At 41.9% G+C, this 22,577-nt stretch overlaps 1 protein-coding gene across 3 annotated transcripts in view; it reads right to left on the reverse strand.

Annotated features, from left to right (window-relative positions):
- The window catches only part of PEPD (peptidase D), a 142,993-nt gene extending 121,132 nt beyond the window's left edge, over positions 1-21,861 (reverse strand). For 2 of the 3 annotated variants that reach the window (XM_064386916.1, XM_064386915.1), the window contains exons 1-3: positions 21,773-21,855; positions 16,291-16,474; positions 14,944-15,071 (exon numbers count right to left, since the gene is read on the reverse strand). In XM_064386916.1, the coding sequence (XP_064242986.1) occupies positions 14,944-15,071; positions 16,291-16,474; positions 21,773-21,789 (329 nt within the window). In that variant the 5' untranslated portion in view covers positions 21,790-21,855. Of the gene's footprint in view, positions 1-14,943; positions 15,072-16,290; positions 16,475-21,772 lie in introns of all 3 variants that reach the window. The other variant, XM_064386917.1, reaches the window with a different exon arrangement.
- Between the last annotated feature and the right edge of the window lie 716 nt (positions 21,862-22,577).

Raw genomic sequence — 22,577 nt, forward strand, 5'->3', positions numbered from 1 at the left:
AATACAACCTCTATAATCCTGAAAATGTGTTCTCAAGATAATAAAATCACCCAGTTGATACCGTTCCACAAGAAAAACCCAACAAAACACTTCTTTACTTCCAGAGTAAAGAAAATGGGATTAAAAACTCCATGGCTGGTGCTGGAGCTTGGAGGATCCTGTGCATTTTGCTTCCTGAGTGACATCAGGAGAGCAAGAGGTGTGGGCAGGATGTAAACATTACACAACAAGAGCACAAAACCATCTGGGGAAAGAATAAACGAGGCTGGAGGCCAAAGGGCATTTCTAACCCTTGCAGTGAGGACCATCAGAAGTGGTGGGCACCTTGAGGAGCTGCCCCACACCACAGGCACGTGCCAGAGCTGCTGGCAGTACCAGGAGGCTGGAGCACTGCCCTATGTCCATTTTTTATCTTGTCTGCTTCTTTATCATGTACATTTCTTCATGCTCCAAACAGTAGTGGGCTGTGACATGAACAACATGAAACCATTTATGGTGTTCTCAAGCAGAAAATCACAGATTTAAAAAAATTAATTATCTGAGAAAGTACTACTCAAAAGTAACACAAAACTATCTCATTTTATGTTCCCTCTTGCAATACTCCTTGTGTAGACTCTTCCTATCAGTGACAGAGATTTCAAAGCAATTATCATTTATCTTTTCTCCCTGGCTTATCTTACATAAGATTAAAAAACCCCCACTATATCCTCTTATCTTTACATGCCCTCTGTAGTATAGTAGCCTTACCTCCAATTTTTGCATACTCTGTTTCTCCTACAGGCATCTCCTTATTCTTCCTTCATTCCTCACATACTGAAGTATTTTAATAATCTAAAAACATGATGAACTGATTTATCACCTTCCAGTTTTGTTCTCTTGTACAGTTTTAACCAATTCTTCTGGCATCAGAAGAATCCCAGCTGTAAAACCAGCTAATGGTAATTTATGGTAACGTATGCTCTTTAGAGCAATACATCCAAAGTACCTTTTTATAATTATCTGCATTGTTTAAATCAAAGAACTCTTTAATGCAAAGTAAACATTTCATAGAAGTATACCCACAAGTGTGCTGGATTTTATTGACTTCATTTAATGCAGTTAAAGTAAGAATAGGTCTGATTTTCCATCACTCCAATAAGGAAATGTCTTTCCTTTCACAAGCTCTTTCTCAACTTTTTGTTCTTCTTGTTGCTAGCTGCCTCCTATAATTGTGTAGCCTACAGCACACAGCTACTAATCCAATTCCTCAGTTATGGTTAATATTAATCCGTTCCAGCTTTAATCCCTCCAACATCTCTTTTCATGTACACTATGACTCTTTTGAGGAACAAAAGTGGCTCATCATTCTTTTCAAGGCTGAGGAATTTTTCTCTAAGAGAAAGAGAACAGCAGCTTCCCACAATCCTCCACCCTCTCCCTCAGTTGTTAAACTAGGTCATCTTTGAGGCACTTTTGCCTTCATCACACCTAATGACAAGCTGCCATGATTCCCAGATGTGTACCTCCCTGCCCATCTTCCTCTTGCCATCTCACTCAAAACTCAGCAAGACTCCTAGCACGAAGTTGAGAGCCAGACTTCTCCTCTCTGAAGCACTCACAGCTCTGCCTCACTTTTTTAATACAGTCATTTAGCACCTCTAACTAGATGGAAAAATAAATTCATATACACTTCCCACAAACTACCATCCCACAGGAGCCACGATGCTCCAGTGATGAAGCTGCCTCTCCCACTGGGAACATTTCTAAGACCCACTCTGTTGCAGAACCATAGAGGTGCAAGGAAAAAGTGAACATGAAGTCTGTATTAAAGCCAAAAAATTCTATGCTGTCACATATAGAAAAGCAGTATAGAAAGCAACCAAAAGTCAGGGAGAAGAAGCAAGAGAAGCAAAGGAGGCCAAGGGAAGCAATTCTGGCTCTCTGCCCCACTCAGGTGAGATCCCATCTGCAGAGCTGCCTCCAGCCCTGGGGCCCTGGAGTGGACCTGGAGCTGCTGGAGAGAGTCCAAAGGAGGCACCAGGATGATCAGAGGAATGGAGCAGCTCTGTGGGGAGGAAAGGCTGGGAGAGCTGGGATTGTTCAGCCTGGAGAAGAGAAGCTTCAGGGTGAGCTCACTGTGACCTTCCAGTATCTGAAGGAGCTGACAGGAAAGGTGGAGAGAAACTATTTATAAGGTACTGACAGGACAAGGGGAAATGAGTTCAAACTGACAGAGGGAGGGTTATGGGATACTGGGAAGAAATTCCTCCCTGTGAAGATGGGGAGGCCCTGGCACAGGGTGCCCAGAGCAGCTGTGGCTGCCCCTGGATCCCTGGAATTGTCCCAGGCCAGGCTGGACACTGGGGCTCTGAGCAACCTGGGACAGTGGAAGGTGCCCCTGCCATGGTGGGAGGTTGGAACTTGATGACCTTGAAGGTCCTATCCAACCCAGGCCATTCCATGATTCTGTGATCCTCAATGGTGCCTTTCCATATCCTCCCTCCTTCCTTCCATTTTTTCCCCAGTTTAGTGGGGCTCATTGAAAGATGATTATGCACAATATGGAAGTTCTATAAACAGTACTAGTGCAGAGTTCCTGAGCAAACACAGGGCTCAGTACCCATTTTTATGCAATTTGCATGCAAAACAGACTAAAGTTAGCACTGATCACCATTGTCACAGGGCATCTTCCATGAAATGCTCACTTGGCATAATGAAAATCAGAATTTCATTCAGTTATCATCATTTCAAGTACATCTGATACTTCCCAGGGATGAGGAGTACTTCTCTCTACAAATGACTCTCAAGAAGCCAGAGTAAGTTAACTGGTACAACTTTTAGGTTTGGCTTTGTCATTTGTAACGCTGCTATGGGCTGCCAGTTTTAGAATTCTGATTAATCACTGCAGAGACTATGTGCAAAAACCCCACAGCAAGCCATAAATTAATTAGAAGGATTACCCAAGTGGAAGATATGATCCCAGATATTATTGAATCATGCCTATTTACCTATAAAAATAAACCCCAACCCTTTTGTAAACAGATGGGAACAGAAGCAATGACCTAAGTTTTACAGTGTTCAGGAAGGGGGTTGGGGTGTGCAAAATTGTTTAGATTCCCTGACAACACAATTTGACAAAAACCCACAGAGAATAATACATATCACCCCTAAAATGGCTCAATATTCTTTCCCTATAGTTTTATAACTCCAGCCAAGCAAACACCAGTGTTAATTAGAATTGTCAATAGTTAACTTCCAGAATAACAGGAGTTATCATTTTCTCTTACAGTGGAAATAAGCAACTCCAAACTCCTGGAGCATGCCCATGTACACAGGGCCAAGCATCTAGGCAAAAATCTGGCATCTCAGAGTTCATGGCCATCAGAAAGAAAACGTAAGAGTCCTGCACTGATACTAATTTACATTAATATGCCAAGTTTTTCTCATTATCAGCTACAAAAAAACCCTTAAAGAAGAGATCTCTCTAGTTCATCACTTACAATTCATCCCAATTTCCAGTGAAAAAGCTTGAGTTATTTTGAGTTAAGTTTTAAGCTGTTTGCTTTCTGCTGATGGTTCCCATGAAACTCCTCTCTTTGCCATGGTTTTCTGCCCCATCTAGATCACCTATTTGGTTTCTTACTCTAAAGATGATTGGGAAATGCTGAAGATGGCCTAAAGATGCAAAGCTATATTTTAAGAAGATTTGAATTCTTATACATTGCCTTATTTTACCAGCTATGGTTTTATTTAAACACCAAATATTGGAGATTCATCCCTCCATGATAACAAGTGAAAACTTTATTTTAAGCAAAATGCTACTCAAGCAATGGGAAAAAAAGAGATGGGGGAGCAGCAACAAAGCTTCCACTGTAAAAATCCAGTGTGAAACATTGTCTGAGAGTAAATGAATACCTTACAATAACTGTACTTCATTTCTCTAACACACATTTATCAAACACAAAAACCACCAGCAAAAGTGTAACGGAGCATAGTACTAAAAATGAGTAATCACAGATTCCAGTCAGTTATTCTTCTTGGTGAAAAAAAAATCAAGTTTAGAAAAAACTTTTCTATTTGGTTTAACTAAACTCACACAGAACATGATGGCATGTTTAAAAACCAAGATGCTTCATCAAATCACAACCAAATCACAGCAGTTCAGATTTTGCCAGACAAAATTATTAGAACTGGCTCCACTTTGATGTGATCCTCAAATTAGAAAGGGAAACTGATTCCTCTGTTTATCCATCAGTTAAGATGAACAGCTATGACAGTTCTGTATATCTATAAATACACCAAAAATTTATTTTAAAGCTTTTACATATTTGGACAAAATTCAAATCACAATTTATTTGCAGCAGTTTATCAACTATGTTGTGTTTCCACTTTAAACCGAATAAAAACTTGGTCTCATTGTCTAAAAACACTTTAAACTTCTTGTTCATTACATTGCACAAGAATTCATAACACAAATCTTAAGAGATCTGTACAAATTTGACATTACTGTAAGAATTCCATTAAGCAACATTTCTTTGTATGCTAAAGGACTCTGAAGCAATACCCCTGTAATATCAACATGATAAAAAGTGTTCTAGTTTTCAGAACAGTATTCAGAAGAGAGGTAAAATGAGATGGATCTAAATCACAAATGCCAAAGAAAAACTGTGAACAGAATTTATAACAGCTGATAGCTATTCCTGAAAGAAACACATCTAAGCCACTTGCTAATATATTTGCAGCCCAATTGCTGATATACATTTTTATGTATATGCTTTCATTTGCATCTAAATATTCATCCAAACTTCAATGCATTTAACATTTATTCCTAAATGGTATTTCCACGTTTTAGATAGATAGGATAGATTTTAAGTTTTTTAGGATAGATTTTAAGTTTTTAGTATTTAGAGTGGATCAGCTCTAAAAATAAATGCATCTTTTCCTGAAGCAGCCCAATTTAGCTTTTCTTCAGCATTTCAGTTGAAGTTCCTAGTTCAAGATTAGATATTTTACTGCATAGATAGAATATAGAATATTCTTGTAGGAAAATAATATTCCAAATGGTATGTTCACTGTGAATACTAAACAAATTATACACCTTTCATGTTAAGATTTGAATTGTTTCAGAGAATTCCTTAAGTCCTCACATCTTGTTTGTGTTTTGCAGCTATTCTGGAAGAGGGGTGTTTTATTCCACTATATATTATATTATAAAAGAAAGCAATAGGTGCAGCCTACCATAAGCACCAATGTGATGTAACTGCTCTTCTGCAAAATGAAATATTAATTTAATATCAAAGGGCACAGAGAACAAAGCAGTATTCTGGATGCCTGACCACACATGCTATCACTGAATGTAGATTAGGGCAAATAATGGGAATTACCTGCAATTTCTAATCACTGTATCTGGCTTTAGCAAGAAAGAAACAAAACAAAACAAAAAAAACCCAACCAACCAGCAAAACTCAACAGGATTAATTTAATGTGTTCTTTTTAAAAACGAGCTGTAAGAATCTCAAAATAACCAGTCAACAAGCATTTTGAGGAACTTGTACTATGTCAGGGAAGAAGACAGCAAGTACTGACAGAAAGCAGCATGCCATGCTGAAGACTCTCTCCCACAATTAAAATACTCTCTCCCACAACTCTTATTGTCTTTAGGAGCCACAGCTTCTGGTACATACCATAAAATTATGTTTTCACAAGCAGTAATTAAAAGTAAGGACTAACACAGTTGAGACAATAACAAAATAGACCAATACCAAAGACTTCTACACAATAATGTTCAGGGTACAGTACTCTACTCATAGGTTCTACAAATTTTAGTGCCTAAAATACAAGAAAAATTGTCCAAGCTTGTATCACAAAATCAGGAGAGGATGATTCTTGATGCAGTGATACAGAAAGGCTAAAACTAGTGAACTTCACATTAAAACTTCTGCTTCTTCCATTCAACCCTGACTTTCATATTCAGAGTAACAGATATAAAACACCACTTTATGGCAAAATCACTTTGTCTTGAGCAAATTAAATGCCTACATTATGCTGCAGATAGAACCTGTACAAGGCACTGCAGCACACACACACAGCATGAAATACATTACATTTTTCCTTACTTAAATGAGGGAAAGCACATGCACAAGGAGAAAATTAGACAAGCATAATCTTCAGCACTTGAAGTTCTACACAGTCAACAACTCATTTCTCAGTCCTTGCTAAAATGAGCTTAAAGCAGAGTATAAATTTCAGAGAGATTGCAAACACAGAGTAACAACCTAGGCAAAATTTAAAGCAGAAGAATACAAATACATCAGGATATGTGGAGCTGAGAGAGGAAAAGGGATGCAAAAGCAATGTTTTAATGCTGTCAGAGATTCACCAATAAACTCCCTTCTCATTACAATATCATCAAGTTAACAGATGGTAAAGCATTAACCAAACAAGAGGGTGTCAAGAACTGCTAGGAAGAACAACACAGCACACTTTAAAAGACACCAGCAGATGTTCCTGATTTTGTCCAAAAAAGTGCCATCACCTTTATATCCAAAAGGAATTTCACTATCTCAAACAAGAAGATTAAAAGGCATTGAGCTAGATTTAAAACAAAACAGTACTGATGGGCTTGCTGGTATCACAGCCAGCCTCCAACCATGTTTTGACTACCTTAATGGTACTCCCTTCCCACAGTTCTCAAGATTACTGCTGCACTCTTTGAAAGGCAAAGCTACCTGCACACATGGAAACTCAGACTCCCTGCTCCTTTTGACACAGTCTGAAGTAAGATAGATTCTGAGAAAATAATGGACTTTAGAAGAAATCAAGATTAAGAAGACAACCCAAGCTGATCTGACTGGGAAGCAAGCAGGATTGTCAGGGAAGCCCCATCTGTCTGAGGGGCAGAACAGCAGAGTCCACGAGCATGAAGCTGGGCACAAGGTGCTGGGTATGTGACACTGGACTTCCCAGGGCTACACAGATCATGCAGAATCAGAATAACTGGGAGCACCCATACAGGCCACTGGACTTAGGAAATCAGAAATCTAGTATTGAGGAGAATCTCACAGTAAGTCCTAGCAAAAGCCAAACACTGGCCTCTCTATTTCATCTACTTCAAGTATACAGTCTCACTGTTCCTGCTCAGCTATTCCTACCACAGGCATTTCTAAAAGATGAACAGCTCTTTAGACTTTCTATAAATTCTACCTCAAGCAGCAGTGTTCCAATTAGACATTTAAGAGATACTGTCAAGAGATACCCATCAAAAACACAGAAAACTTGCAATTGGTAACCTTTGCTTTTTTCCTCTCTACAAATAAAATTCTTCCTTGGAGTCAAGGGCTCTGTACAGAAAGAACTGTGATTAAGGAAATGTTTACACACTGAAATCCCCAAAAGATTTCTTGTAGCATTAAATTGATGACATAAACTCATTAGAAAGTTCTCTTCTCAAAAAAAAAGAGCATAAGCATTATAGTGGTTAAGGTATTAAATGTCATTTCTAGGTCATTATATACAGTAAGTGTTTCACTCAAACACTGGTCTCAATTCCTGCTTCTCAGCAAAGGAAGTTATATACTGAACCTGCCAATAGCAGATGTTCTGCTTGCACTTTGGAAAAACATCAGTACTGGGGAGGGGAGGGGGACACAAGCAATATTTAATATCCCACACACAAAAGCACTACAGCAAGCTCTGGAATGAGAGCAGCATGTCTCACAGCTCCCATATTAATCGGGAACAGAACGAGACAAAGCAGCACTGATTTTACAGCAGCACTAGATGACCTGAACAGCTTTGAAGGAAAGGGATGATAACACTCCCATTTCACAACTTGTAAGGAAAGCCAAACCACAACAAAATTAAATGAACTTGACACAACAACTCAACGGGCACAAAGAAAAGAAGAGCCTAGCCTTTCACACAGTGCCATATCCACGAGGTCATATTGCCCCTGCCAGACAAAGAAGCATCTGGTGTCCCCCAGGACTGGGGTTGTGACCACCTGCTCTGACTGCCAGAGCTCCAGCAAGGGGCACACAGCAGTAAAACACATTCTGTCTGCTTTACACTCACATTTAACTTTTAAGAAGCATTAATATTAATGATACACTTCCCTAGCATATTTTAGCAGATCAGCTGGGTTTGTTTTTCCTTTTTTTGTTTCTCAAGAGAGACCACACAACCACACTCCTTCAGAGAGTCCTTCCTGAGCATACAGACAGGTCACAGGGAATAAAAAAACCTAAGGAAAACAAATAACATCAAGAGCTAAGAATGTAGAATTTCAGAAGTGCAAGAACACAGGAACTACTGTAGGTATTTCACTTGAGGTTTTTTTCACTGAAGTGCCTTCCCAAATGCAGGGCAACAAGAAGCAGAACTCTGCCCTCAGGCTGGGCAGTGGCACAGAGGGCAGGGTGGAGGTGCAGAGCCTTGCTGCAGCAGTGCTGGCAAACCCCCACGGACACTTCTTTGGCTGCAGCTCACCTTCCTACCAGCAGCAGCCAGGTCCTTGTAGAAAAAACACAGGCACACCTGATAGAAAAAGAAAAACTTGGCTTCTCTGATATTTCAAAGTGTTATCAAGAGTTTATATCACTGAACTCAGTACTCCTGGTAGCACATTACATAAAGTATAAAATAAGAAAGGCCTGGTAGGGGTTATCAGCATTCTCTGCCACACTACTGAAATGAGACATGCTATCTCAATCTGTGGTTTGAAGCCAGACCTGGATATTAAAAAACTCTGATGCAGCATCATCCAACAGATTTGCTTAGTGCTGGTTTTTTTTGGTTTTTTTTTCCTCTGGACACCTGAATTAAAAAGAGGAGAGGAAAAAGAAGCACTTTAATGCTTATAAAACCACCAACTGGAGCATTCACTTAAAGGCGTATGCTGGTGGAGAAGGCCAATCAATGGACTGATACAAATTGCTATAATGGTTTCAAGCCTTCTCAACAAGAAAGTTAAACTGTTTAAGAAAACCATAAGAAAGCAAAGATTTATAAAAATAAGTACTGAAGTAAAAGTCATAAAAACTATACACATTCATCCCAGACCAAGCAAGGTTGTGGACAATGAGAATACTGGGACAATGACTAAACTGAACATTTGAGAACTCTGAGCATTTGAGCATTGCTTTTAGAGAAAATAATTGCCAGTAAAGTGGCAAGAGCAATCCAGACATTGATTATTCTGAAAAAGTAATTTTTATCCACAGAGAAATTGGGCAGCTGGCACATGGGAATCTTATGAGTTAGAACAAGACCAAGTGCTAGAGCTGCATCTGTGTTGGGGCAACCCCCAGGATCCATGCAGGCTGGGAATGAACAAGTCAAGAGCAGCCCTGGGGGAGCCCTGGGGGAGCTGTGGGGCAGAGCTGGCCCTGCCCGGCCCCGAGAGCTGCGAGCCCCAAGCCCTGCCCTGGGCTGAGCCCAGCGTGGGCAGCAGGGGAGGGGATTCTGCCCCTCTGGCCCTCAGCCAGAGCCCAGCTGCAGAGCTGCCCCAGCCCGGGCAGCACAGGAGGGACCTGGAGCTGCTCAGAGAGCCCAGAGGAGGCTCCAGGAGGAGCAGAGGGATAGGAAAACTGGGATTGTTCAGCCCGGAAAAGAGAAGTTTCAGGGTGACCTAACCGCAGCCTTCCAGTGCCTGAAGGAGCCAAAAAGAGAGAGGCAGAAAGTCTATTTTTGAGATGCTTGGAGTGACAGGACAAATGGGAATAGCTTCAAACTAAAATAGAGCAGGTTTAGATTATATATTAGGAATAAATTTTTCCATGTGAAGGTGCTCATTTCCTGCAACAGGGTGCCCAGAGAAGCTGTGGCTGTCTCATCCCTGGAAGTGTCCAAGGCCACGTTGGACAGGGCTTGGAGCAACCTGGGATAGTAGAAGGTGTCCCGGCCCATAGTGGGAGGCTGGAACTTGCTGATCTTTAAAGTCCCTTCCAACCCAGGCCATTCTGTGATTCTATAAAATACAATAAATGAAAGGGGGACAAGGAATGGAAATCACTGTAGCAGGGAGAGAACTGGAATCATGGAAAATAAGCACCCTGGGGGATTGCACAAGTAAGCCTTGTCAATCAAAAGCAACCAGCTTTATCGTGCAGTTTTGAAAGGAGCAGATGAAGGGCAAAGCAACAGATGTACTACATGAATAATAGTAAAATATTTGACAAAAAAACTCTCTCAAGACTGCTACTCTCCAAAATCAACTCAAATTAGCTTGGACAGAAACACTACAGTGTAACCTGAAACCCAATGACTAGTCATAATATGGAAACGGAAAAGCCTAAAGCAGAAAATAAAAACAAATAAACAGATAAAAAGATGAGCATTCCCTGGACTGGGAAACCCTCCAACTGTCACAGTGAAAAGTGCTGTGTCAATTTAGACTAATGTTCCCAGAAGTTAAAGCAATAAACAGAAATGGACTGCAAGTCTTGATTAGTGGGATACTGCAAAGATTGAAATTAGTTCTGACACTACTCAGAAACAGAAGCAGAACTGAGTGTGTTTGAGGTCCACAGAGAACATTTCCAGATGGTAACAAACTTTGCAGATAAGTTGCAATGCCAATTGGTACAAAACAGTAATAAGATTACTTAAAATGATTAAAACCTGGGGGTTTTTTTAAACAGCAAAATAAAGATTCAGTGTGTATTGGGAAGTGACAAACTGCAGTAAAAGATCAAGCTGAGAGATACAGAAAAAGAAAAGCATATTTCATTTTAGAGAAAAAATTACAATAAAAAATAGTAGGAGATGGCAGATCAGTTCTAAAGGCAAAACCAAAAAACACACAGCTCTGGAGCAGGCTATGGAGAAGAAGACCTGTATGCTCCACATTAAAAAACTCCTCTAGAAGAGGTCCTTCATTCCTGCAAAATGTGCATTAAGAAGAGTAATTAAGGTAATCTGGAGTTCATTTTCTATAACCTGCACACACACACCACTCTCTTTCCAAAGAGCTCTCCCCCCTGTCAGCTTTCCTTCTACAGGCCTTGCCCTCTGGTTGCCAGAACAAGGGTAATTAATGCACCAGTCTCCATCACCACCATACAGTCAGATAAACACACCATGCTGTGCACAATTCAATACTCACAATTATTCAAAATACAAATGCCACAAAATCTCACCAATCTCCATCAAGAAGAAGAGATCAAGAAATCAAATTCTTAGTTTCCAATTTTCATGGTCCCAAAAAGTCTATAACAAAAAAAGGTAAAAGCCCACACAGACTGACAGGCTACTTTCCTGTACTGATCTGATCCTTTCAAAAGTGAGATCCCTTCCTTTCATCTGATCCTTTCAAAAGTGTTAGGGGGGAAAAAAAGCAAACAAACAAAAACCCCCCAACAATATACTTCTGCAGTTTTTTCAAAGGGCAGTAAAACTACTCAGCTTTGCTGATGTCAGTCAAGTGTAATCACTAAAACCAAAGGTTGATTTTGGTTGTAACCTACTTGAAATTTATGACAATGTTTTAAAGAGCTTCCTCATTAGGTCACTGAGAAATAACTAACATTTGCAAAGCATTTTCACTGTGCTTTATTACAGCTCCAATTGCTAATCCAAGGTTCAACTTGGAACACATGATAGCTTTCAATCAAAATCATTGAAAAACATTACTTACAGTGAGTGAATTTAAAGCTGCAATTTAGTGAGTGCAACTAAAGTCAGATTAAAGCTGCAATGCTTACCAGTCATCCAGCAGAGCTTCAGAGAAAACACAGGAAATTGCACATTAATTGGGCACCACAGCACCATTTTATTTTTCTGAACCAGTAACACATTTAATATGTGTTTCTACAGTTAGAGTGTGAAAGGGTTAAATACTTTTGTCTTCCATTAAAAACACTCTATGTGGCAAGGCTATTAAGTCATTCTGGCATGATCTCCACATAAAGCAGCTGCTGTACAGTATGTTTTACTTTATAAAATATCTTTAATCAGCACACCGACTAGCTCTGTCATTTATAATTAAGGAGGTAAATGGCAGGTGCAGCATTAATTAGAAAAACTGAAGTCTTTGTGAAGGCATGCAGTCATACCAACTCAATGCTTTCTAGGAACAGAAACTATGGCTAACAGCTTTGTTGCACCAGAAACTGATTAGGTAAGACTGTGCCAAGAAAGAGGGACATTTACAAAACATTTACACTTCTGAAGCCTTTACTATCCTATATTACCATATTCATTTCTAAAACTCTTCCTTCTAAAGTTAAAAATAAACAAATATTCAGGAGCAGAAAAGCTACCCTCTAAGCTCAGAGTCATTCTCTGTGTTTCTGCCCTACAAATGACAGAGGGACAGGGCCAGAGGTACAGGTCAAGAGACAGGCAAAGTGGTTCTCTTACTTGAAAAGGTTTCTCCAGCCAACAACTAAGAAATTGGCTGGCCCAACATCTGGAGAAATGCCCACACCCCTAACTCAAAAACAGAACAGTGTTGTGGTGATCACTTCCATGGACACAGGACCACCACTCCTACAATTACCCTCAAAACAATTCTGCAACTGACACCTTAAGAGGCTTTGGGGTTTTTTGAGAAGGTCCATAGTCTGCAAGCTAAACTAAATCTCTCATTCCTTTTAAAACTGCAGAGGTTATTTTGGCTTGACCAACTTCAGAAAGGTAGCCTTACAACTATTTTTACACATTTTCAGAGCACACGCATTCAGCATGCAGTCCTATCAGATCTGTAACACCTCCAAAGCAGCAGTGACCCTCAACACCCAGTGCTGGGCTGTGGCTGACCCCAGCCCAGAGTGGTGCATCCCCCCTCCATGCCCACCTGTCCTGCAGAGTGCCCAGGCACCACCTCAGCACACAGCACCACGCATGGAAACACGTGCAGTGGTGAGGCTGGGAAAATCACAGTGGTCTCATTTGTAAACCTACAGCCTGCTGATCTCTGCAAACACTCTCAGCTACTGCACTGGCTTTGGCCAAAGTAACACTGCAGCCTGAATAGAGGCAAGAAGCCCCATTTTTGTATCACTTCAAGGCAAAAAGATTAACTCTTCTGAATGACACATTATCCACACTGTGCTTCAAAAGCAATTCAAATATGTGTTCTTAAGAAGTGAAGGCATAACACTACCTCAAATTATACATTTAGTAATACAGCAGTAGTAAGATTGTAGTAAAGAACCTTTTGCATTAATTTTTAGAGAATCTATGTATTTCTGCTCAAATTCACATCTACCTTAAATAGAAAGCAGAATAAACACCAGGCAAAGCAACTCCACCCTGTGCCATGAACGAGCAGACCAGCAGTAGACCTCTGTAAGATACCAACCTCTCAAACAAAGCATTGCACTGATTTGTGCCTCACTGATGCTAAATGACTCTTTCTGCAGAAGGCAGACAGTGCCTTCCAAGGGCCCAGAGGTAAGCCCTTCCAAGGCAAACTATAGTAACAAACTGCAGTGGATGGAAGGCATGTTTACTTGTGTTTTTCTTTCAGTGCTAATTTTGAGTTAAAATTGAATCTTCTGAGAAGGAACACAATCCCCAGCTGTGAGCAGTACCCACTGCCAACCAACTTCTGAAGCAGAACCGCTACTGACTCACAAATGAGTTATTCAGCCATCCTCCTTCTGACAAGCACAAAAAGTACATGACCACGGCTGACAGAAGAGAAAACAAGATTCAAAAAGATTCAAGCAGAGGGATTCAGGAAGGGTAAGGAGAAGAATTTAGAAAACAACAAAGATCATTTGTTATACTCTGCAAGAAGACACAAACTATGACAATAAACCACTTTTAACTAGACTTCATTAATTCTGTAGATAACAAGTGCTGCACAAACAAATCAAAAAGGCCACTTGTTATAAGCACCACAATATTTTGTTTGAGAATGCAAAATGAGATGCTGGAATTTCAATAATATTTTTAAGCTTTTTTAGATTAGGCACAATCAGTGTGGGTATGAAACAGCTGTTTTGAACTAGCAGAAGAGAACCTAAGGATAGGGAAAGACTTTGTCTCTAAGTGGGAACAGATTTCAGAGAGTACACATGGGGGGCCTACAGAACCTGCCCTCCCAGACAGGTGTGACTCACAGCTAGAATGTTTCAGACAGCAGTATGCAGATTTTTATGCCATCACAACTGCAGTCCCCAGACAGGTCTAAGACAGTGAAATTCATATAAACTCTCTGAGAAGACAGCAGCCATGCCCTGCCATATGGTCTGACACAGTTCAGCACATGGGATCAGTTTCAACTGTTTTCCTTTTCCCAAAATTAGCATTAAAATATAAGTGATAGCTTCAATTAGAAGTGAAGCAGCTTGTCAAAAGATTAAATTAGAATCAATCCAATGTTCTGAGACAATGTAGATGATACAAAAATTTCCAAAAATTGGTAGAGGGTATAAATACAATTAAGACTGAGAAAATAAATGAACACATAAATAAATAAAATCCTCCACTACTATGGCACTGTGCAGTATTTACTACCAAGGTGGATGGAGGGATGTTTATAGCACACTCATAGCATAGCATTAAAAGCACATTTTCCTGTCTGTGAGTTCATTTTAAAAAAGCCTATCAGAGGCTAAACTACCTTATGCCATTCAGAAAGCTTAATTAGCTAAGGCTGCTGCAAACTGGCAAAGCAGCTTGAAAAAGCCTGCTTCATTATTTGACTTGCTTGGGCTTAACACAAGACACTGACTTTTCCTCATGGTTCACCTTCCTGTCAGAGCTACCATGAGATTCATGGGCTCCAATTCTATGGCTATTGTGTTCCAAGTGGAGGTGGATCATTTCATATCACATGATCAATACCAACTGATCATGTTTTGTAGCTCTGTATATATCACTCTATGTATATTCCATTCCTACGGCGTGATTTGGTGGAATCTGATTAAATGACACAACACTGGAGCTCTACAGGCAGTTACATCATATAAAGTACTTGGATACACCAGAATGCAGTTAAGAGATAGGTCTTACTTTCCCATCCAAACAGCATAGCTTTCAGGGAGTTGTGGAACAAAAAGCATAGATCTTCCAGTATCAACATCTACTGCTCCAAAGCAGCCTGCTTCAGTTACTCCAAAAGTCCAGTGAAAGTAAGATTCCTAGGTTAAAACAAAATATATTCTTAGAAGAAAGACCTCACTTCTACCAGCTCTAAAAATACACTACAGTATCTATTAATTCCTATTTCCACATATCCAGAAGAGGTCTCTTGCTTTTGGAGCAGGAGAAGTAGTTTAGGTCTAAACCTTTTCAGACTGGTTAGTTTTAGGTTAGAATAATACAAATCGCTTTGCTGGCAACTGGAAAGGATCAGAGATTAAAAAACTACTATAAAGGGGTTAACTCAGCACAATAACCATACACTACACATTAAAATACATTCTTCCAATCTAGAATTAGTGAATGTATGATCAGGGAGAAACAACCGTCTCACAAGAGACAAGGCAAAAGCAGAGTGCAGCTTCATTGGGTTGCAAAGGCAGAGTGCTGAAGTGAAACCCCAAGCCTCCCCAGAGAAGAGGAACTGCACTAGGAACAGCCCTTAGCCAAGAGTTATTTTTAGAACAAGCAAGCAAACAACAAAACACTAACAATACAGGATTTGGACAGGCATATGCTCTAGCACCCTGAAAGGTGCAACTCCTCTAAAACCAGGCTAATAACTACACTAGGATATGTGCTATCTAAATGGGAATTTACTGGGTTTGCTTCTTCATAACATACAACAGTTCAATTAAGTTCACAAAAGAAAGTGCTGCAGAAGCCATGCAGAGTATGGGATATGCATAATTTGAGTTCTTTTACACCAACATCCCAAGAACATGTTAAGTCCTATTTGTGACAGAAGAACACATGGGTGCTTCAGGAAGAGTGTAATTTAAGATTACACATGTTGTAAATTCCAAGATATAGGCTGCTGTTTTATAAAACCATTAAATATATTTTCCTATTAATTAATTCAACCTAGGTCCACTGTAACATGTTTTATTACCCAAAGAAGGTTTCTTTTTGGGTCACAGACAAGACTGAAGAAATGAAGAAATATTCCACTGCTGTCTTCAAGATTAGATTCAAACACTGATGAGCAGTAAGGCCTTGAACAGGTTTAGGCCCTTTAAACTAGATAATGAGCCTGCACTAAAGCACTGAAAGTGAGAGCAACTCAAAGCTGAAAAAGCAATGTTATAAAGAAGCCAATTTATTTAAGTGAAGCAAGACAATGCACGTACGAGAGATAGAGAAAATATTTTAAAATCATTTAAAAATCCATGCAGTGGAAGAGAGTTTCTTAATTAGAAGTTTTGATTCAGCTCTTACCTGGCGGAACACAATACCAGTATCAGTGCAGTATCTCTGGGTTTCTTCTCCACCCTGCAGCAGGACAATTGAATTCTTCTGGACATCCTTATTCTGTCTCAGGCGTTCACACAGTCGTCTTCTGTTCAAGGCAAAGAGTGCCACAGGCACTTTCAAAGTCTCATTCCCCAGCCAAAAGGAGGGTCTAGAAGAGATTTTTTTTCAATTGACAATTACTGGCAAAGACAGTGGTTAGCACAATTTAGATGCACAGTGTTCATTAGTTTAATTCAACTGTACTAACAAAAGGCTCATCACTCCTGGGGAAGAGATGTTGTACACACACATGGCTCTCAAGAGACCATCAAGCATTGCTCACACAAGCACCAAAGGAAAAAGGTGGAAACAGCAGACAAGGCTGGCTGCAGCTACAGCCCACAGCACATCCCTCACCACATCCCTTTGGGTTGTGCAACACAAAGTGACTACAGCCCGTGTCACCTGAGGAGAGGCAAAGCAGGAGGGAAGAAAATTAGTTCTGAGGTGCTGAAAACAGAAGTGGAAGTTTACAGTAAGTCTAGAAAACTTCATCAAGTCCTTCTGGGAAACAGGGAGCAAAGATGATGGACAGCAGGCACAGGACAACAGCATTTCCCATACAGAGGATGTGCAAATCTCTTTTCTATGGGTGTATGTTTGCTCTTGAACACTCACAAGCACTCGCAGCCAGTGACTGAACTCAAACACGTGGCCACAGGAGCATGGACTGGGCACCAGGGCTTGTCCCTGAGGCCGCACAAATGTGCTGAGACAGCCCAGAAAACTTCTGAAAGATTGTACTCAACAGAGCTGCAACTGCGAGGATACAGTTTAAAAGCAGAGAGCTCGCTGTTACTAAGCAATTTTAGATGTTGAAAGAACCTCCAGAATATGTGGCTGATTCATTCATTTGTTTCAGCTCCATAAGCACAAGTTTAGGAGATTTACCAGCAGAAACACTATAGCTTTTCTAGGATATGGAGCAGAGGGAGGAGTTTAACCAGGTGATATGAGAATAATGTAAAAGCAGTTTGTTTTGGGGGTGGTTTTTTTAACTTAAATATGCTTAAATAGCAAAGCTGTGCTTTGGAGCTTCAGTATTAGAGATGATCAATAAAATTTATCCATAAAACCCTATTATTTAAGTCCAATTTATCCCCCCACCTCAGCTTCTCCAAGACTGACTGGATGGTCACTTTCTATCAGCTATGCTTCACAGGAGATGCCAGAAAGGTGCAGTTACCTTGTTACTATGTTAAGATGACAAGAAATTAACCAACCACCAAAGTACTTAACCTCAGAGGAGCAAAGCTCCACATCTTAATTATTATATAGCTTTCACAGGCAATCTGAAAGGTAACCTTTGATTTATAGCTGCATAACCTCCTAAAAGACTCTATCAACCTCAGAAATGTAAACCCTGTAATTTCCTACTGCAGCCACAGCATAAAAGACCTAATAAAATACTTTATTTTACTTGCTTATAACCACTTGATGTAACAGCATAAGTAATTTTAGAAGGTAAAGGACTGCTCTTGCTAATCCAATTTTCAAACTATCTACTTATGAGTTCAGCTGATGGTGCACAAAACCTAAATGTGTTTATTTTTATTCCTTCCAACACACACCTAACAACCCCTCACCAAGGCAGGTAACCATCACAAGGGCTGCAGCACATCAGCACAGCCTGGAAGCACAGCACAAGCTTGTGTTTTGGGGTACCCATGCCTGTAGGAAGAAGGAAGCAAGTTCATCCAATCCTAGCAAAAGCTACTGAAAGTTTAGTCAGATAGTGAACCTCAAACTATAAACAGGCAAGGCTTTCCAGGCACAAAGCTGTGGCTCAGTAATTCAGCATTGCTCAGGAGGCTGAAAATGCTGTTCCCCAAGCACGATCATCCCTTGGAGTAAGTACATGCAACAGCCTGGAAATCACATGCTCACCTTGTGGGGCATTAATGAAAGGCAGGAGAGAAAATCATCACATACCCTTATGTCACATGTTTCTCTCAGATCTTTCTATCTGCTGATTAAAAAAAAAAAAAAAACAAAAAAAAACTAACAGGCAGAGGTTGTAGCACAGCCTGTCTCATGTTTTGCTTCAAAGGAAGGAAAAAAGTCACCTTCATTGCAATTTTACTTGCTTCACAAGTTTGGGGATCTTAATTTAAAGATTTAAAAAAAAAAAAAGAAAGAAAGAAAGAAGAGAGAACTCTGACCTTTCTCCTCCAGGCCTATTCCTACACCCTGGAGTTCAAAGGAAGCTGCTACAAAGGCACATTTTTATTTCCCTTAAGTCTAAAATTAATGCTTTTATTACACTTAAAACCTTTGACAATCCAAACGACACTTAAGGTGAAATAATGACATCAGGCAGCAACTCATACCAGTGGTTTTAATAAGCCACTAAAGTGTGCCTTTTACTGGGACCTTAATGCTGAAGCTAAACTGCATTCTAATGCAAAATTACAGTTCTTGTGCACATTTTCTCTAAGTGAAAGCGTGTTCTTCCCTGGACATAAGAGATCCCACTTTCCCTGTCTGAATGTGATGCCACAGCATTAACCCAGAGCAGAGCAAGGCCTCTGCAGCTGTTTTAGAGTGGCACAGCTTCTCCAGGGGCACAGCCTTGGTCTCTGCTTTAAGGCTGCTGTAGAAATCCCAAGAGCTGAGCATGCTGGACCTGCAGCAAGGGCTGCAGGCCCTGAGGGCTGGGCTGAGTGTTGCTGCAAATCCTGCTCTGTTCCCAGGCACCTGCTTAGCACTCACGTTAATTCACACCTCAGATGGAGTGAGCTTGCCAGGAAATACACCGACTTTCACAACTGGAATTCTGCACAGAAAACAGCTAGGTTTTAGAAAGAATATTCAGCTTAGAGCAGTTTGCTTCCTCCACAGCTCTGGTTCTCTTTTGTCTCCTGCAAGCACCCAGATACCAAACTGATGGCACGCCCTGGATGGACTGACAACATGGCAGAACAACAGGATCTCTGCTGCTTGGCCTGCAGAGATCCACTCACCTGGCACACACAAGCCATGCACAAACTTTCCACAGCTAACACAGAGCTCTTTTCACACTCAATACTGACAGGGGCATTTAAATCTTACAAAAAGGTGTATGGCTGTACACCCAGCTTTCCACAGCAAATAAAAATTGGGAAATGGAACTCTCATAATACTGAAGATCACAAGAAAAAACTGTCTCACATAGGACTGGCTGTTCAATGACTTGTAGTAAATTGAGTGGGTACACATATGTAACTGCCTCATGTGTATCAACCCTACAAATGCACATGCAATTACAGTGTAAGCAGTGTAAAACTATGGTCTTTGCCTTGGGAAAAAAAAAAAAACTGCCACAGAATTCTCTCTAGGGAAGAAACTACAAGCTTTTCATTTTGATTCATGATCTCTAATCACAGTTATATCTCACAAGACACACAAATCACAGGATCGTAGAATGGGTTGGGTTGGAACAGATCTCAAAGATCATCTTGTCCCATGTACTTGTCATGGGCAAGGACACCTCCCCCTAGACCAGGCTGCTCAAGGCTTTGCACATCCTGCCTTTGAACACTGCCAGTGCTGGGGCATCCACAACTCCTTGGGCAGCCTGTTCCAGTGTCTTACCACTCCTACAGTTAAGAATTTCTTCCTAATGCCCAGCCTAAACTTCCTCTCTTTCCATTTCTATCCATTCCTCCTTGCCTGCCACTGCAGCTGCTGATGAACAGTCCCTCTCCAGCCTCCCTGTAGCCCCCTCAGATACTGGGAGGTGCTGTGAGTCTCCACATACCCTTTTTTTCTCCAGAACAGCCCAAATTTCCTCAGCTTGCCTTCTTATGAGAGATACTTCAGTCCTGTGATCAACTCTGTGGCCTCCTCTGTACTTGCTTCAGCAGTTATCAGAATTTAATCAATACAACACTTTGGCTGGTCCTTCAAGGTTGGCTTCTTTGATTAGCACAAGGACTCCGGCAAGCCCAGCCACAAACTCAACCCAAAACTCTCATGTGAAGTTACACATTTGATAAAGAAGGGCATTTGATGCAAGCACTGCTTTGTGGTGCATGCCTCTTTGAAGCTATGCAAGCTTCTGCAAATAAACCTGAGCTGCTGTCAAAAGTGGACACTTGCAAGAACAAAAGGGGGCGAGAGAAGCTCAGCTCCCTTGTTTTCTCCAGTCTGGTACAGCATTCAACCACTGCTCAGCCTGGTAAAGGCCTCCCACAGTAGCTGACAGTTTCCTGCTGGCTGTCACATACAATTTTTATGATCACTTAGGACCAAGCTCACAGACGAGCTCTTTTATTTTATTATACTGCAAGTGAAATATAGCTAGGAACATTAAACTACATCTGTTTCTTTAAAGGACATTTTTTTCTTTGCCTGGAGCTCCTGACTTCAATGCTTATTTCAGAAGTTTTATATTTTAAAGAGCGTACATTCTGGTACTATATGATTCATCTAACATTTTGGATCTGTTGTAAAGCAACCACCAGAACACACTGGTAACTAAAACTCCTATTTTATTTCTGGTTTTCCTACCATTTTTCAGTTAACCTTCTGTACTTCTGGGGTTTTTTGAGCAGAAAATTAATGGACTGCCATTTCTGTTCTATCGAGATCCCACAGAGAGGATCCAGATTTCAATGAAGATGAGAAACTACTTTTCAGTAAATTACTACTTGTTCGTTGACCAGGCCTTATTTATTTGTTTGTTTTGAGCAACAGATTCATCAACATCAGCCTGAAGCGTAAACACTTTCCAATGCTGTCTCCACATCCCATACGTGAAGCTCAAGAGGCCTAGCACAAGGAAACAGGCAATACAAGCAGAGAGGAATAGCAACGACGGCTGTTCAAGGTATAAAATGGGTATTTTCTTCGCGGCCAGCTCAGGGTTTCTTGTGAAGGTGACAGCCCGCAGTCCCGGCGCGCTCCAGCCGCGGTGCCCGGGGCCGGGCCGGGGCCGAGGGGACCCGCGGGGCAGGACCTGCCCAAGCCCCAGCTGGCCCCTGCTCGGCAACTTCGGGAACTTCCCTCTTCGTCTCGTTGTGATGGAGCCTTCTTACAGCACCAAGAAATGGCTGAATTTTGCTATAAAATGTGGGGAAACCCTTGTGCCGTGTAATCTAAGCATCACTTCCAAACCTGCGACAACTTCAGGGATAACGCATGGCTGGGGACGAGGCACTGCGAGCCAACCCGCCCGTGGGACCCTTGGCAGCTCTCCCACCGCCCCGCGCAAAACCCGAAATCCTTTCCAGAACCCCGGCTCCGGAGCACGCAGCCCGGCGCCAGCCTATGGCCAGCCTATGCCCTGCCTGCCCGGCCCCGCCGCCGGCGCACCGGGCCCCCCGCGAGCCCCCACCGGCCTGCCGTGGCCCTCGCAGGGAGCGGGGTGCCGGCGGTCCCGGGGCCGGGCGGTCCGGGCTCCCGCTGCCGTGCGGAGCGCACTCACCCCGCCGCCGCAGCCATGTTCGCTCGCCGGCCCTGCGCGGTCACGTGGCGGCGGCGCCGCAGCGCGGGCGGGCGGAGCGGCCCCGCTCCCCTCACGGCCCCACTCCCCTCAGAGCCCCGCTCCCCTCACGGCCCCGCTGCCGCCCTGCCCTCACGGCAGCCCCGCGTTCCCCTCACGGCCCCGCTCCCTTCACGGCCCCGCTGCCGCCCTGCCCTCACGGCAGCTGTTATGAATAGAAAGTTATCTTTTTTTTTAGGTTGCGGAGTTAAAAACAAGTCAGACCAGTTGCTGTAAGTTAGTTTCACTGCCAAAGAAAAGTTCTTCAGTTACCTGTTAATGGCTGGTGATCAACCATTGTCCCCCTGATGCTGGCCGCTTGCCAGGGAGGGACACGGTATCCTCCCAAGTACCAGGAGGATAGGAGTGACATCAGAGCCAGTATGCAGATGAGAAATGCATTGCGCCCCGAATTTTTACAGTTTTCCCAGGAAAACCCCTAAAATTATGAGCCAACAAGTGACCTAAGTGACCTCTAAGGATGGGAGCGTAGTCCCGTACCTGCTTGGATCCTTTTTGCTTCTCACCCTAACCTCAAAAGATGTTGATTAAAGAGACGCCCTGAGGTGTTAGACCAAAAAAAACCAGGAATCTGCTACTCTCCCGTGAGGACAGAATCCTCAGCTCTGCCTGCAGACCAGCAGACAAAGCTGCATCATCCTCCTCCTCCGTGCCACTCCTGGGAGCAGCGGCGGCGTGGGTGCGACCCATCGATTTCTCCCCACCTGAGCTGATTCTTCTTAATAAA

This window comes from Passer domesticus, chromosome 12 (genome assembly GCF_036417665.1).
Source record: "Passer domesticus isolate bPasDom1 chromosome 12, bPasDom1.hap1, whole genome shotgun sequence".
Taxonomy (NCBI): domain Eukaryota; kingdom Metazoa; phylum Chordata; class Aves; order Passeriformes; family Passeridae; genus Passer; species Passer domesticus.